The following is a 12872-nucleotide window of genomic DNA, read 5'->3' on the forward strand; positions in this document are numbered from 1 at the left end:
TTCCCTGGTGGCGCAGTGGTTAAGAGGCCGCACTCCCAATGCAGGGGCCTGGCTTTGATCCCTGGTCAGGGAAAGAGATCCCAGATGCATGCCGCAACTAAGAGTTCACATGCCACAACTAAGGGGCCTGTGTGCCGCAACTAAGGAGCCCGCCTGCCACAACTACAGACCCGGCGCAACCAAATAAAATAAATATATTTTTAAAAAATCTTGAAAGCTTTATTTCCACATACACTCGAATCTTATTATTTGTGCTAGTTACGTCCTATAAAGTCGCTGTGAACACTGAACTGGCAAACACCAAGCCATTGATCCTGGGGGAGATACAGGGTCAAGCTCCCACGAGCATCTTGTCACAACACTTTTGCCAACCCATCAACATATAATCAGGTTTTCTGTGTGTTTTCTGTTTAAAGACACATTACTTAATATAGAGTTGGTCCATTCACAGTGATCTCACAGCCAACAGCAGTGTAACAAAAATTATCTACAACGAAGCTTGTCTAATTGAGGCACATCGCAGCCTTCGTGCACTTATAGGAACGCTAGCCAGCACTCCAGCGCTGTGCTTGGGGCTCTTTCAAACAGAGAAATCACCACAAAAAAGCATAGAAATGTGAAAAATGTGGCAGTAAATAGATTGCAGAAAGGACGCTTGTATACAGCGTGAGAGCTGAAACGAGAAGGCGCAGTTGCCTCGCCTGATCTGAGCTGAAAGGTGCCCATCGAGCGAGTCAGATCCTTTGCTGCTCTGAACACAAGCACGCCTGCCAACAACTGCGAAAGCACGTGAGTATTAGTTTGTGGACTACAAATAAATGTTCGCGAGTAGGCGAATTCGAAAAATACAGGATACGCGAATACTGAGGCTCGACTGTAATTGGCTTCCTTTGTGATCCTGTGCGTTTCATTTTAGGCATTTACAAACATAATTCGGTGAAGGGGGTGATAGCCCTAAAAAGGTGACAAATTTCTGGCGGACAGGCAGATGAGGAGAAACCAGCAAAAAAGGCTCAGAAGGAGCTGTGTGAAGAGAAAAATGAGAAGAAGGTGGTGTTCTGGATGTCTTGTGAAGAAAGGTCATAGCTTTCTTCTGGAAATAGCTAGAAAGACTCCAGGACTATCAACACAGGATTAGCTGGAATAAATAAATCATGCAATAGGGGAAAAATATAATTAGCTGGAATCATATTTACAGGTATCCTCAAATATGCTGTATATTTAGGTGACAGGTGCTTGTAGGTGCCCCAAATAAATATGTCTAGAATGAATGAATTGGTTCTTTCCTCAATTTATAAACCAGAGAGGTCTCCGAACCAAGTCTCCTCTACGTAGAACTTTAGTTCTTGAGTGAAAGGACAAATCATTAAATACTTTATAAAGTTTTTAATGTCAAAACATCTTAAACTTTTTTTTTTTTTGGCAAAAACAGAGAGGGTGGGCACCACCCCACAGCCCTGAGTGGAATAGGAAGGCTTGGAAAAAGAGTGCAGGGACATGAGGTCCAATCTTGTAGCAGCTTCTGAGGAAAAGCTCAGTCCAGGGGTAAGTTCAAGTCCACAGGTGAAACTGCCAGGACGCCCCCCTGGAAGGGAAAAGTGGCAGAGCCCCATGAGCAGAGAGGTGTCCTCCACTCACAGCAGCATCCACACCAGCGCAGTGAGAGCAGAGGCGGGGAAGGCAAGCAACCAGAGAGGGGGAGGGGAAAGAGACCCAGAGAGAGGTGGACAGGGATGAGGGATGGAGACCCCAAGAAAGGCTCAGAGACTTGGGGTGGATGGGAACAGAGTCCTAGAAGGGGCGGGGGGGAGACAGAGCCCCAGAGGGGGTGGACAGAGACTCAAAGAAGGGGAACAAACAGGGTCCTGGAGCTTTAATGATAAAGAACCCTGGCTTTGTGTTAAAGCCCTAACTCCAATCCCCCACCCTGCATAAGGGACTTTCCCTCAGTCTCCATAAAACCAGGATAATAATCGAATCCCGTAAGGTTGTTGTGGGGTTTCAATGGGATCATTCCACTAAAGTCCTTGGCTGAGTACCTGGCCAAGCTTACCTGTTATCATTACTTAACAAATAAAATGATTTTACAAATAAGCCAGCTTCTGCTCTGAGCTACAGACACTAATATCGACTGTCCCGTCATATGTTGCTTTGAGGTCTCAGGGGTCTCTCTCCCTTAACTGGACCACCTCCAGTTAATCACCTCTGCCTCTTCTCCAAACCTGCTCCCCACCTTCGCCTCCACTCTGCTCTTTCTGGTTCCAGAGGACATCAGATGTAGCCCTGCAGCTGCTCAGGCCAACATCTTTGGCATCATCCTTGACTCCCGTCTCCCATCCACTCCACGAGCAAAATCTGTCAGGTCTACCTCCAAATTAAATCCAGAATTCTCTACTACCCCGACCCTGGTCTGATCCACCCTAACCTTCTCCCTGGACCAGCCCAGTCACCCCCTTGGGTCTTTGCCCCCTACGGTATTCTCCATACGGCCGCCAGAGGGCACCTGTGACCACCCAAGACAGCTCGCATCCGTCTACTCTGAGCCCTCCTAGGACTCCTGGCTCACTGAGTCAAAGTGCAAGTTCTTACCTTGACCACAAGGCCTAAAGCCTTGCATGATCTGGCCGCCCCTCTTGCTTTCATCTCCCACCCTCTCCCCCTCACTCACACTGCTCCAGCCCTACTGGCTGTCTCTCTGCTCCTCAAACGCACCTAGCCAGCTCCTGCCAGTCTATGAAGCAATGCTTACATTCTGAGAGCCTGGCAGTGATGAGGCAGGTAAGTGAGATGGTGCCCATTGAGCGGCGTGAGATTGGTATTCAGGGAGACGGGGACAGTTGCCTAGGTCACACAGCCAGTACAAAGGAGCTTAATCCAGCTCTGAGCCCAGCACTGGATTTAAAGCGGTGAGCAAGCAAGGTAAGGGGATGGTGTAGAGGTGGCTGCGATTTTAAATGGGGATCAGGGAGGGGCTCGCCGAGAGAGATACCTGAGCAGAGCGGCAGAGGAAGCAAGGCAGGGGGATACCAGGCAAAGGGCATTCCCGCAGGCAGTGCTGCACAGGCAGACAGTCACCAGATACTCACATAAATGTCAAGTACTTACAAGGATGATCCCATTTTAATCCTCACAATAACCCTTTGAGGTAGGTATACAATTCTCCTCCCTTTACGGATGAAGAAGCTTGTTTCTAGCTCATAAGTGTTAGTGTATACCAGAGTGGTTTAAGCTGGGCATAGCATCTGCACTGATCACTACAGTGCCTCGTGTACATTAGGTGCTCAATAAACACAGAACGGATGAATGGTGGAGCTGGGAGAACACCCGTTATGTCTGAAAGGAAGCCTAAGAGCCTCCCCGCCCACCCCACCCCCCCAATACACACACATACAATTACAATTACAGTTAGGTAAAGGGAAGCCCAGAGAGGCTTTAGCGGCTCACCCAGCCCCCGTGGGCCTGGATCCAGGGCGCAAAGCTGTGCACGTGCTCTACGCTGAGACCGGCCAGGGTGCCCCCCAGCCTGGCCACGCGCCGGCTCAGCTCCATGGCCAGGGCCAGGCGGGCCAGAGGCTCCGGGGAAGGCGGTGGGGGCCCGGGGCACGGCAGCGAGGGGCGTGCTTGGCTTGGGCGAGGGTTGCCCTCCCGGCTAGAGAAGAGCTCCACTAGGCGGCTGAAGGAACCAGCAGAGAGGCGGGCCAGCTTGCGCCGCAGGGCGGGGTCTGAGGCCAGCTGTGGGGCGGGGAGGAAGAGGCAGGGTCTGCCTCAGTCACACCCTCGTAGCCAGCCAATGGGAGGCTGGGAGGCGTGGCTTCAAGAGCTCTAGATATAACTGACGCCCCAAGCCACGCCCCTATCCAGCACATCTGCCAATCACAAACGAGACTATATGATCTCGGCCAAACTACTCACAGCAAGATGGCCTAGAACCGGAGAAGCCAAGCCACGCCCCTGACAAGGCCTCGACAGCCAATCAGGACCAAGCCCTGTATCAGCTGTGTTCTAGCATGCTAACATTCTAGCCACGCCCCTGTGGGCTTCCCCGAAGGCCAAGCCTGTGACGGCAACCTTGCCTTCTACCAGACAATGAATATTATAAGGCCATACACTTTGCCCAGGCTCCTGACCCAACCTGATTCCAGGACAGAGTCACAAGCCACACTCCCTCCGGCAGTCCATTTCCCCCATGTTCTAAGCAACGTCCCTATATAGTCAATCAGGGCTTCAGATTTTAGACAGCTGTCTTCAAGCTACCCCCTCCTCCCTTTCCCATCACCATACATTCCCTTACCGACTCACCTCCTCCAATCTCCTTCCTAGAACAGTTTCTGGTGGCCACACCCCTCTGCCTTCATGCCACGCCCCTCTGACGATCAAAGAAGTCACTAATTTAAAGTATTGCCCTGGCTTACCTGTCACTCACCCCTTCACTGAAGCCTTGTCCCACCTTCTCCCCACCTGACCATCCAATGAGAATGCAGATCCAGCTTCAGGTCCCAGTGCGGAACCATGCCGCAACTCCTATCCTAGCTAAGGGATGGAACAGACCACCCATCACCTTCTGGTTGATGACTTCTGCCTCTTCCTCCAGCAAGGCCACCAGCTTTCGCAGCAGGGCTTCCTTCTCTGTGGGTACGTGACCCTGTAATTCTAGGGGGCAGAAGAGAATTTGGCTGGGGACACAACCCTGGCGACCCTTCTACCCTCATCCTTCTCCAGGGCCCCTCTGCACCTCACCTGGGCTAGGTGGGGATTTCAGTTGCTCTTGGACCAGCTGTTCCAGCCGCTGGGCCACCAGGGCATAGAAATCTGGAGTAGCTGGGCCTGGGATGAAAAGAGCCAATGATGGGACTTCAGGACATGAGGAACTTAGGGATTCTCTCCTCCCAACCATCTTGCCAGGTAGCAATGATTTCCATTTCAGAATGGGATAAATTGAGGCCCAGTGAGCAAACTTGGTAAAAGACCCTTTTACTTTTCCCCAAATTGGACTTCGAAGGTTTGAGCCGAACTGGACCTTGAAGATTATCCCATCTAAGGAAGGCAAACACATGGCACTCCAGCTATTACCACTCTATCTCTTGCCCATTTCAGGCAACAACTCATCACAGAACTCTTCTCCCCAGCTGTGAAATCCTCTCCAAGTGATCACTCCCAGTAGCCATTGCTTGTCTATCCAGTATCACATATGAGAAGAAACCTACTGGTCACTCTTGATCAAGTCCAGTATCCACCCCCCGCCCATTCCTACTTTGCTACTGGAGAAAAGGACTTATGTAACCAAAACAGCCAGGGAATTGTGACTGGAAATCAGTTTTCCTGCCTCCCTATTGGGGGTACTGGTGGCTACAAAAGTCTTAGGGGCAAGGAAGCATGTGTAGAAAGAGAGATAACAAATAGAAAGGCACTAAAACGAAATGAGAGAGTGGCACGGACATATATACACTACCAAATGTAAAATAGATAGTTATTGGGAAGCAGCCGCATAGCACAGGGAGATCAGCTCGGTGCTTTGTGTCCACCTAGAGGGGTGGGATAGGGAGGGTGGGAGGGAGACGCAAGAGGGAGGGGATATGGGGATATATGTATACGTATAGCTGATTCACTTTGTTATACAGCAGAAACTAACACACCATTGTAAAGCAATTATACTCCAATAAAGATGTTAAAAAAAAAAAGGAAAGAAAGAAAGAAAGGCACCCAAAGCCCTCCTGAAGCCTGCCCACAGAATTGACAGATAGTAAACCAACTGGGGGTCGGGGGTGAGGGTAGGTGCTGGAGATCCCCCACAGCTACCCCCTTAGCTGAGTGGTCCTGAACTAGTTTCTTATCCTCTCTATGCTTTAAGAATCAAAGCTGCCAGTTCTTGGGTGATCGAGGGAAATCTCTTACCAGGCTCTGAACCATAGCATGGCTGGAGGGGCAGGGAGCAAGGCCGAGGGGACTCAGGGGGAACTGCTCCTCGCCCCAGGGAGCAGGGAAGACATCTTCGAAGGCGGCTCAGGAAGTCTGTTGGCTCCTCTTGGGCAGGGCTCCTGGAGAAGGGGACCTCAGAGAGTGACCCCAAAGGCCCTTTGCAAGCAGTCCCTTTGTCCTCCCACTGAGGGCCTTTCCCTGCAACCCCCAGGACAAGGAGTGGAGCCAGATATAAAGGTGGGGGGAAGGAGACAGATTGAGTCCAGGAGCAAGAGTTGGAGAGGGCCCCAGCCCAAATGCCGTTCCCTGAGGGAGGAGGGCAACTCCTCTTACCTGGGTGGGGTCGGAATGGGAGACCCCGCAGCCTCACCCCTACTTAGGAAGGCAGCTAGGACCCTCAGCGTGTCCTCTCGGAGCCCCAGTTCTTCCGAGCCTGCCATGGGGGCACCTGTGAGAGAGGGAGCTGGAGGATGGGCTCCAGGGTTCAGCGGGAAGTAGGCTGGGGACCCAAATTCCTAGTCCCCGAATGAGGAGGGGGCCAGGACTTGTGAGTCCCCAAAGAGGGAAGGGGCTGAGGGTCTGCATTCCCAGGTCCTTTACGGGAGTTGGGGGTCTGGGGGCCCAGACGCTTAAGTCTCCAGATGGAGAAGAGGGATGAGAAGGAAGACACCTTGATCCTGGGAGAGAAGGCTAGGGATCCGGATTCTTGGGTCTAAGGGAGGAGGGGCTGGGGGCCTGGACTCTTGAGTTTTCGGAGAAGGGGGCTGGGGGTGTGAACTCTTGAGGCTAAGAGAGAAGGGGGCGGGGGCCTCAGACTTCTGAGTCCCCGAGGGAGAAGGGGGCTTGGGGACTTCTTGATTCTGAAGGTATATGCCAAGCTGCTCACGTCCGTAGATGGTCGAGAACTACCAATCCCAGCAGGTTTCATAGCAAACATTCCCCTCCCTCCGTTACTGGTTCGCCTCGCAGCCTGCTGGGAGGTGTAGTTCCACTCTCTGAGGCTAGCGTTTGGGAGACCCAGGACACTCGGATGTCGGAGAAGCGGGACTGAGTTGCCCTCTCCTGGATCCCGGCTCCCTCTTCTTTCCTCCTCACCTAGCCCTCGCTAACGTCCCGCTCACCTGGTCCCGGGCCCCGCCGCCGCCACCTCCTCCACTGAACTTGTATAAACTTTCTTTTCTTAGTTCAACTTTCCCGCGCCTGCGCACTGGGCCGGGTTGGTGACGGCCCAAACGTAGAGGGGAGGAGCGTTGGGTCCCGCCTAATTTGCATGTGACGTTCCCAGCATGCCCGCGGTCGGAAGGCCTAAAAAGGGCATGGGGTTGGGGGGGGGGGGGGCGACGCCCGCACTTAGCGAGCAGTCTCTGGTTTTGGAGTCACCCGTACGACTGTGAAGTCGTTTTTATTTCAGGAAATCGATAGAAAAGGAAGCCCCACCTCTAGAGCTCAGCCGACCGGAAGTGGGTTGTGCAGCTGAGAGTTCGAGAGGAACGAGACCCCAAAAACAGACGTGGTTGGAGCACTCTGCGCGCCCCGACCCACCACATAGGAAACGTAGGTAACTGGGGAGTAGGTGGCGTCCAGAGGTGAGGAATCGGAGAAAGGATGGGTCTACACTGACAGTGGAGAAGGGCGGTTGTGTAGTCTGGGGGAAAGTGAAGCAAGAAAGAAAAAAGTGAAGCAATGACTGGCGCCGAGATCGGCTGTAAAAAAAGCAAACGTAGAAGTAGCGGAGAGGAGGCGTCTACACTGGGGGATTTAGGGGAGAGATGGACGGACTGTAAGAATAGGAGGCAGTCCACTCTAGAAAGTGGGGACGTGCCCTGGAGGAGGGAGGCTGTCTGTTTGGGAGGGATTGTGGATGGTCCACGGTGGGAATGGGTGAGGGGATCATCGGGACGGGGTGGAACTGTGAAAGGGGGTCTACCGTGGGGTAACTGCGGGAAGTAGCGGTCTACAGGTCACTAGCGTCTGTATTGCAATAACTAGAGGGAGGGCTCTACCCTGGAAGTGGGAGTACCTGCCTTGGGTGAGGGGGGAAGAACGGGCTTTCAATGGAAGAGGGAAGGTGTACACGGGCGCAATTGAGGGAGGTAGAGGTATCTACCTACACAGAAGAAGCTGGGGAAAGGAGAGGGGGGTGTAAAATGGGCTTGGGAGGGAGTTCTCGCTGAATTAGAAAGCCTCGCTGGAGGATGGGAAAAGGTCTCCTGTTTGTACCCCAGTAAACTATAGGTGAGAGACCTGCGCCGTGGCCCGTGAGGGAGGTCTGGGTGCGGAAGACCCCGCACGGGGTGGGCCTGGGAGGCCGCCTGTACCTAGGACCTGTTCTCTACGCGCAGGCCAGACCATGGGAACACAAAAGCCTCGCATCCTGCCCTGGCTGGTATCTCAGCTGGACCAGGGGCAGTTGGAGGGCGTGGCCTGGCTGGATGAGAGCCGCACGCGCTTCCGCATCCCTTGGAAGCACGGCTTGCGGCAGGATGCCCAGCTGGAGGACTTCGGCATTTTCCAGGTGCGGGCGCGCCGGGCGGGGTGGACTCCGAGGGGGCAGAGGTGCACTCCCAGGGGGCGGGGCCGAGAAGGCGGGATTAGCAAGCATGGAGAGGCCTGCTCTCATTCTGACAGACTGAGGTGGGTGGAGTTAGAACGGGAAGGGGTTTAGTTAGTAGGATCCACGGACTGGTGTCGGAGAGCAGTCAGGATCAGAGCTGCCAGGTTCCGGTAACGGAATCGGGAAAGTGAAGGAAATGCATCCTGGGGAGTTCGGGGCCTCCGGGGTGAGGCTCTTGGTTGTAGAATTTCTGGGGGCCGGTCTTGGAATATTAGAGGCGAGACTTGGCCCTGAAGCTGAGGTTTCTTACCACCAAATTAGGATACACCGGTGGTGGTAAGCCGAGTTAGAGTGCGAGGGGGCGGGGTTATTACAGAGGGTGTCCTGGGGCAGGTTGGTGGCAGAGTTAGACACTCATTAGGACCTGGAAGGCTGGCTTAGAAAGCAAAGGTTTTTGAAGGGTGGTGGTAGGGGGATTCGGGGCGCAGAGAATCTGAGAGTTTGGGGATGGAACCTTGCCAAGTTAGAACGTGTCGGGGGGAGGACGGTGTTAGGACAAGAGGAGACAGGGTTGGGACCCCTGGGGCAAGGTCTAAGTCATCCTCTCCACTGTCTTGGTACCACTGGTCCCCTAGGCCTGGGCTGAGGCCAGTGGTGCCTACACTCCTGGGAAGGATAAGCCGGACCTGCCCACCTGGAAGAGGAATTTCCGGTCCGCCCTGAACCGGAAGGAAGCGTTGCGTCTAGCAGAGGACCACAGCAAGGACCCTCACAACCCGCACAAGATCTATGAGTTTGTGACCTCAGGTGTGCTGGAAGTGAGGCTTCACTTAGAGGGATGGGATTTCAGCTGTCCCTAGCGCCCCCACTCCACTTCCCACCTTTCTCCACAGGAGTTGGGAACTTAGCTGAGCCAGACACCTCTCTAGACACCAATGGCAGATTCAGTGCCTCTGATATCCAAGTAAGAATGCGCCCCGACCATCCTGCTCTCTGCCCCATCCCCTCTCTGCGTCCTCATGGGCCTATTCAGGCCTCATCTTCTTCCCCTGCACCATCACCCCAGGCTCCATTCTGTCCCCTGCAGTCTGTCCCCAACCTGACTCAGTGCTGACCCTGTCCCCCCGCCCCCTGCCCACAGCCCTCCATGGCTTCCCAGCATCCTCAGGAGAAAATTCAGAGCTTTCAGCAGGCATTCAAGGCCCTAATCCACCTTTCTAGAATTTAATAGCTTTCCTCCCTGTGCAGGGTTCTCTCAGCGTTTTGGGAACTCAGAACCTCTCCTTGATCTTGCTGATGTCTGTGCCAGGGGAAGTCCCCTCTGAAATTCTTCCCAGCCCTCTCTGCCCGGGTCTTGCTTGCAGAGAGCCAGATCCTTGGGTGGAATTAGCTGCTCCCCTCGGGCCACTGTAGTGCCCGGCATACATCAAAGCTGTACATACTTTACTGTCTGTGCCCCAGGTTAGAAGCCCCTTGAGGGCAAAGCTCAGGTCTGTCTCCTCTCTGGGTCCCCACATCGCTGAGCATAAAGCTTGGTCCATGGGAAGTCTCCAGAAAAGGCTGTGGAAATACCTGGATCCTTTTTTTTTTTCCTCTCCAGGAAGACATTCTGGAGAAGTTACTGAGTGACATGGACTTGGCCCCAGATAGAGGGCCCTCAAGTCTGACCATGGCCCCTGAGAACCCCCCTCAGCTCTTGCTGGGCCCCAACTTAGATGTCCCTGCTCCTTGCCCAAAGCCGGGACCCCCTGAAAACCCACTGAAGCAGCTGTTGGAGAGCGAGGAAGGTGAGCGCCAGCTGTGGGTGGGAGGGGGTAGGGCTGGGCCACAAGCCCCCTGACGTTCCCTCATTCTCTCTCCCCTTCACATTACTGCTGCTGCTGCTCAGAGTGGGAGTTCGAGGTGACCGTCTTCTACCGGGGCTGCCAAGTCTTCCAGCAGACTGTCTTCTGCCCGGGGGGCCTGCGGCTGGTGGGATCAGAAGCAGGGGACAGGACACTGCCTGGGCAGCCAATAAGACTGCCAGACCCCGCGGCGTCCCTGACAGACAGGGGCGTGACAGACTACGTGCAGCGGGTGCTGAGCTGCCTGGGCGGGGGACTAGCTCTGTGGAGGGCTGGGCAGTGGCTCTGGGCCCAGAGGCTGGGGCACTGCCGTGTGTACTGGGCCGTGGGCGAGGAACTCCTCCCCAACAGTGGTCACAGGCCTGATGGTGAGGTGCCCAAGGACAGGGAAGGAGGCGTGTTCAACATGGGGCCCTTCATAGCAGGTGAGTGAGGTGGGGCCTTAGCTCTGCTGTGGAAACGGCAGGCAATGGTGGTTAAAAACTCTGGGGTCAGGAGGTTTGGGATCGAATTCAGACCCTGCTGCTCTGCTTGTGGTTGAACCTGTGGGGAGGACTGGACTGCTCTGAACCTGTGGAGTCTAAGGACTGTCTCCTCTCTCTCACCTGCCCAGAGCTGGCAGGAGGCACAGGGCCCAGCGTACAGAAGGTGCTTCGGGGAATTAGCTGCCATAGTCATTATCATTTATTACAATTATGGTGGAAAGACAGAGGCAGGAGAAAGAAATCCTTTAGGGCTTTGCTCTCCAAACAGACCTTTCTGCAATGATGCAAATGCTCTGTATTTCCACTGCCCAATACGGTATCCACTAGCTACATGTGGCTACTGAGTACTTAGATGAGGTGAGTGCAAATGAGGAAGTGAGTTTTTTTAAGTTTTATTTGATTTTAATTAGATACAATTAAAACTTGAATAGCCGTGGTGGCTAATGGCTACATATTGGACAGCATGACCTTGAAGGGTTAAAGAGCAGTAACCACCAACCACCTTATACTCCAGAATCACTGAGCATCCTTGGGGGAGTGGACTCCCCTCCTGGGCCTGTTTCCCCATCCAAATGCTGAGGCTCCAGGAGGTGTGTGTGGAGGCCTACCTTCCAGCCCAGCCCCGATGGAAGGGAGGAGGAACATTTCAGCTTGTGCCAGAACTGAAGGGACTTTCCCCAAATCAACAGCCCCCTGGTCATGGTGGCAGAGATATGCTGAGCTTCAGATCAGGGAGGAAGATGAGGATGTTACTGAGGTTTTGGGGGAGCAGGGAGGGGCAGGTAGAGGGTCTTCTTCCCATCTCTGACTAGGTTCCTGGGCCCCCAGATCTGATTGCCTTCATCGAAGGAAGCGGACGCTCACCACGCTACACCCTCTGGTTCTGCGTGGGGCAGTCATGGCCCCAGGACCAACCATGGGTCAAGAGGCTCGTGATGGTCAAGGTACTGCAGCCCCAGGCTCCTGGAGCTGAGGGGTAGATCCTGAAAGGGAGGAGGTTGCTTCTGGGAACTACAACTCCCACAGTCCCCTCGGAGACTACAACTCCTAAGAGTCTCTGCAAGTACCAGTTCCTCCTCAGGAGCTTCTGGTGTCCCTCCCACGGCCCCACCCCCAAAGCCTATATTTGCATTCTCCCAACCATGTGGAAGTTGGTGGACTACAAGTCCTAGCAGCCTGTGTAGGGTACTACAGCTCCCAGGAGTCCTTCTGATCACAAGCTGCTCAGCTCTAGCTTCCAGGAACCCCTCAGCAGCCTCAGCCCTAAGAACCATTTATGGTCTCCCTTGGTGGTGAATATGGGGAAAACTGTAACGCCCAGCAGCCCTGGGCCTAACGGTTCATCCTGGGTTACAGTGGGGGCTGTCGGGAATTGTAGTCTACTCAACCCATCCCCGACAGTAGACGGTGCTGGGTGTTTCCCCTGACTGTTTCTCCTTCACCTCCCTCAGGTTGTCCCCATGTGCCTCAGAGCCCTGCTAGACATGGCACGGGTAGGGGGTGCCTCCTCCCTGGAGAACACTGTGGACCTTCACATTTCTAACAGCCAACCACTCTCCCTCACCTCAGACCAGTACAAGGCCTACCTCCAGGACCTGGTCGAGGACATGGACTTCTAGGTCACTGGGGAGGCCTGAGCCCTCAACTTCCACCTCAACCAATAAACTGGCTCCGGCCATGGTCATCACTTGTCTGTCTGGTGTTCACTGTCCCTGGGCCAGCCCTGACCCAAGTTGGGGGTTATTCCTTCTTAAGGCCCGTTTATCCATCTGTGCAAGCCACTCATATCCTAGGTGCTCACTGCATAAAGGCCAGGCACTGTGCAGGGGGCAGCTGACACTCCTCACCTCTTCCCTGTGGCCTGGTGAGTAGGTGACAGTCACCCCTATTTTACAGACCAAGACACTGAGGCTTAGAGAGGAGGAAAGTCCACCAAGTAGGAAAATACAAGGCAGGTCAGAATCCAGGTCTGACTCTAAGGGTGCCACTCTTTGAGGGCGACCCTGGGGCTCACTCTGGAACGCCCGTCTTGCCTATGAACAATTCAGGCCGACGTCCAGTAAGCACAGAGCC

The 12872-nt window shown here is 54.2% G+C and overlaps 2 protein-coding genes across 8 annotated transcripts; one reads left to right on the plus strand and one right to left on the minus strand.

Annotated features, from left to right (window-relative positions):
* Positions 1-1373: 1373 nt before the first annotated feature.
* BCL2L12 (BCL2 like 12) lies at positions 1374-7118 on the minus strand. Of its 4 annotated transcripts, XM_065899215.1 has the most exons (7): positions 7038-7118; positions 6250-6364; positions 5893-6035; positions 4738-4824; positions 4559-4650; positions 3445-3732; positions 1374-1585 (listed from the first exon to the last, which is right to left on the minus strand). In XM_065899215.1, the coding sequence occupies exons 2-7, from the start codon at positions 6354-6356 to the stop codon at positions 1535-1537; spliced, it is 768 nt and encodes a 255-aa protein (XP_065755287.1). In that variant the 5' UTR covers positions 6357-6364; positions 7038-7118; the 3' UTR covers positions 1374-1534. The 4 variants fall into 4 exon arrangements, with proteins under 4 accessions (XP_065755287.1, XP_065755288.1, XP_065755290.1 ...); XM_065899216.1 differs by lacking the exon at positions 7038-7118 and having other exon boundaries at positions 1535-1585; positions 5893-6032; positions 6250-6356; XM_065899218.1 differs by lacking the exons at positions 3445-3732; positions 7038-7118 and having other exon boundaries at positions 1535-1585; positions 5893-6032; positions 6250-6356.
* On the plus strand, positions 2521-12483 carry IRF3 (interferon regulatory factor 3). 4 transcript variants are annotated; one of them, XM_065899213.1, is made up of 8 exons: positions 2521-2778; positions 8259-8431; positions 9106-9277; positions 9364-9434; positions 10071-10200; positions 10497-10739; positions 11628-11743; positions 12251-12483. In XM_065899213.1, exons 2-8 carry the CDS (start codon positions 8267-8269, stop codon positions 12416-12418), a joined length of 1065 nt encoding a protein of 354 aa, XP_065755285.1. In that variant the 5' UTR covers positions 2521-2778; positions 8259-8266; the 3' UTR covers positions 12419-12483. The 4 variants fall into 4 exon arrangements, with proteins under 4 accessions (XP_065755285.1, XP_065755284.1, XP_065755283.1 ...); XM_065899212.1 differs by having other exon boundaries at positions 2543-2778; positions 10071-10257; positions 10359-10739; XM_065899211.1 differs by lacking the exon at positions 2521-2778 and having other exon boundaries at positions 8266-8437; positions 10071-10257; positions 10359-10739.
* Positions 12484-12872: the final 389 nt, after the last annotated feature.

This window comes from Phocoena phocoena, chromosome 20, assembly GCF_963924675.1.
Source record: "Phocoena phocoena chromosome 20, mPhoPho1.1, whole genome shotgun sequence".
Classification (NCBI taxonomy): Eukaryota; Metazoa; Chordata; class Mammalia; order Artiodactyla; family Phocoenidae; genus Phocoena; species Phocoena phocoena.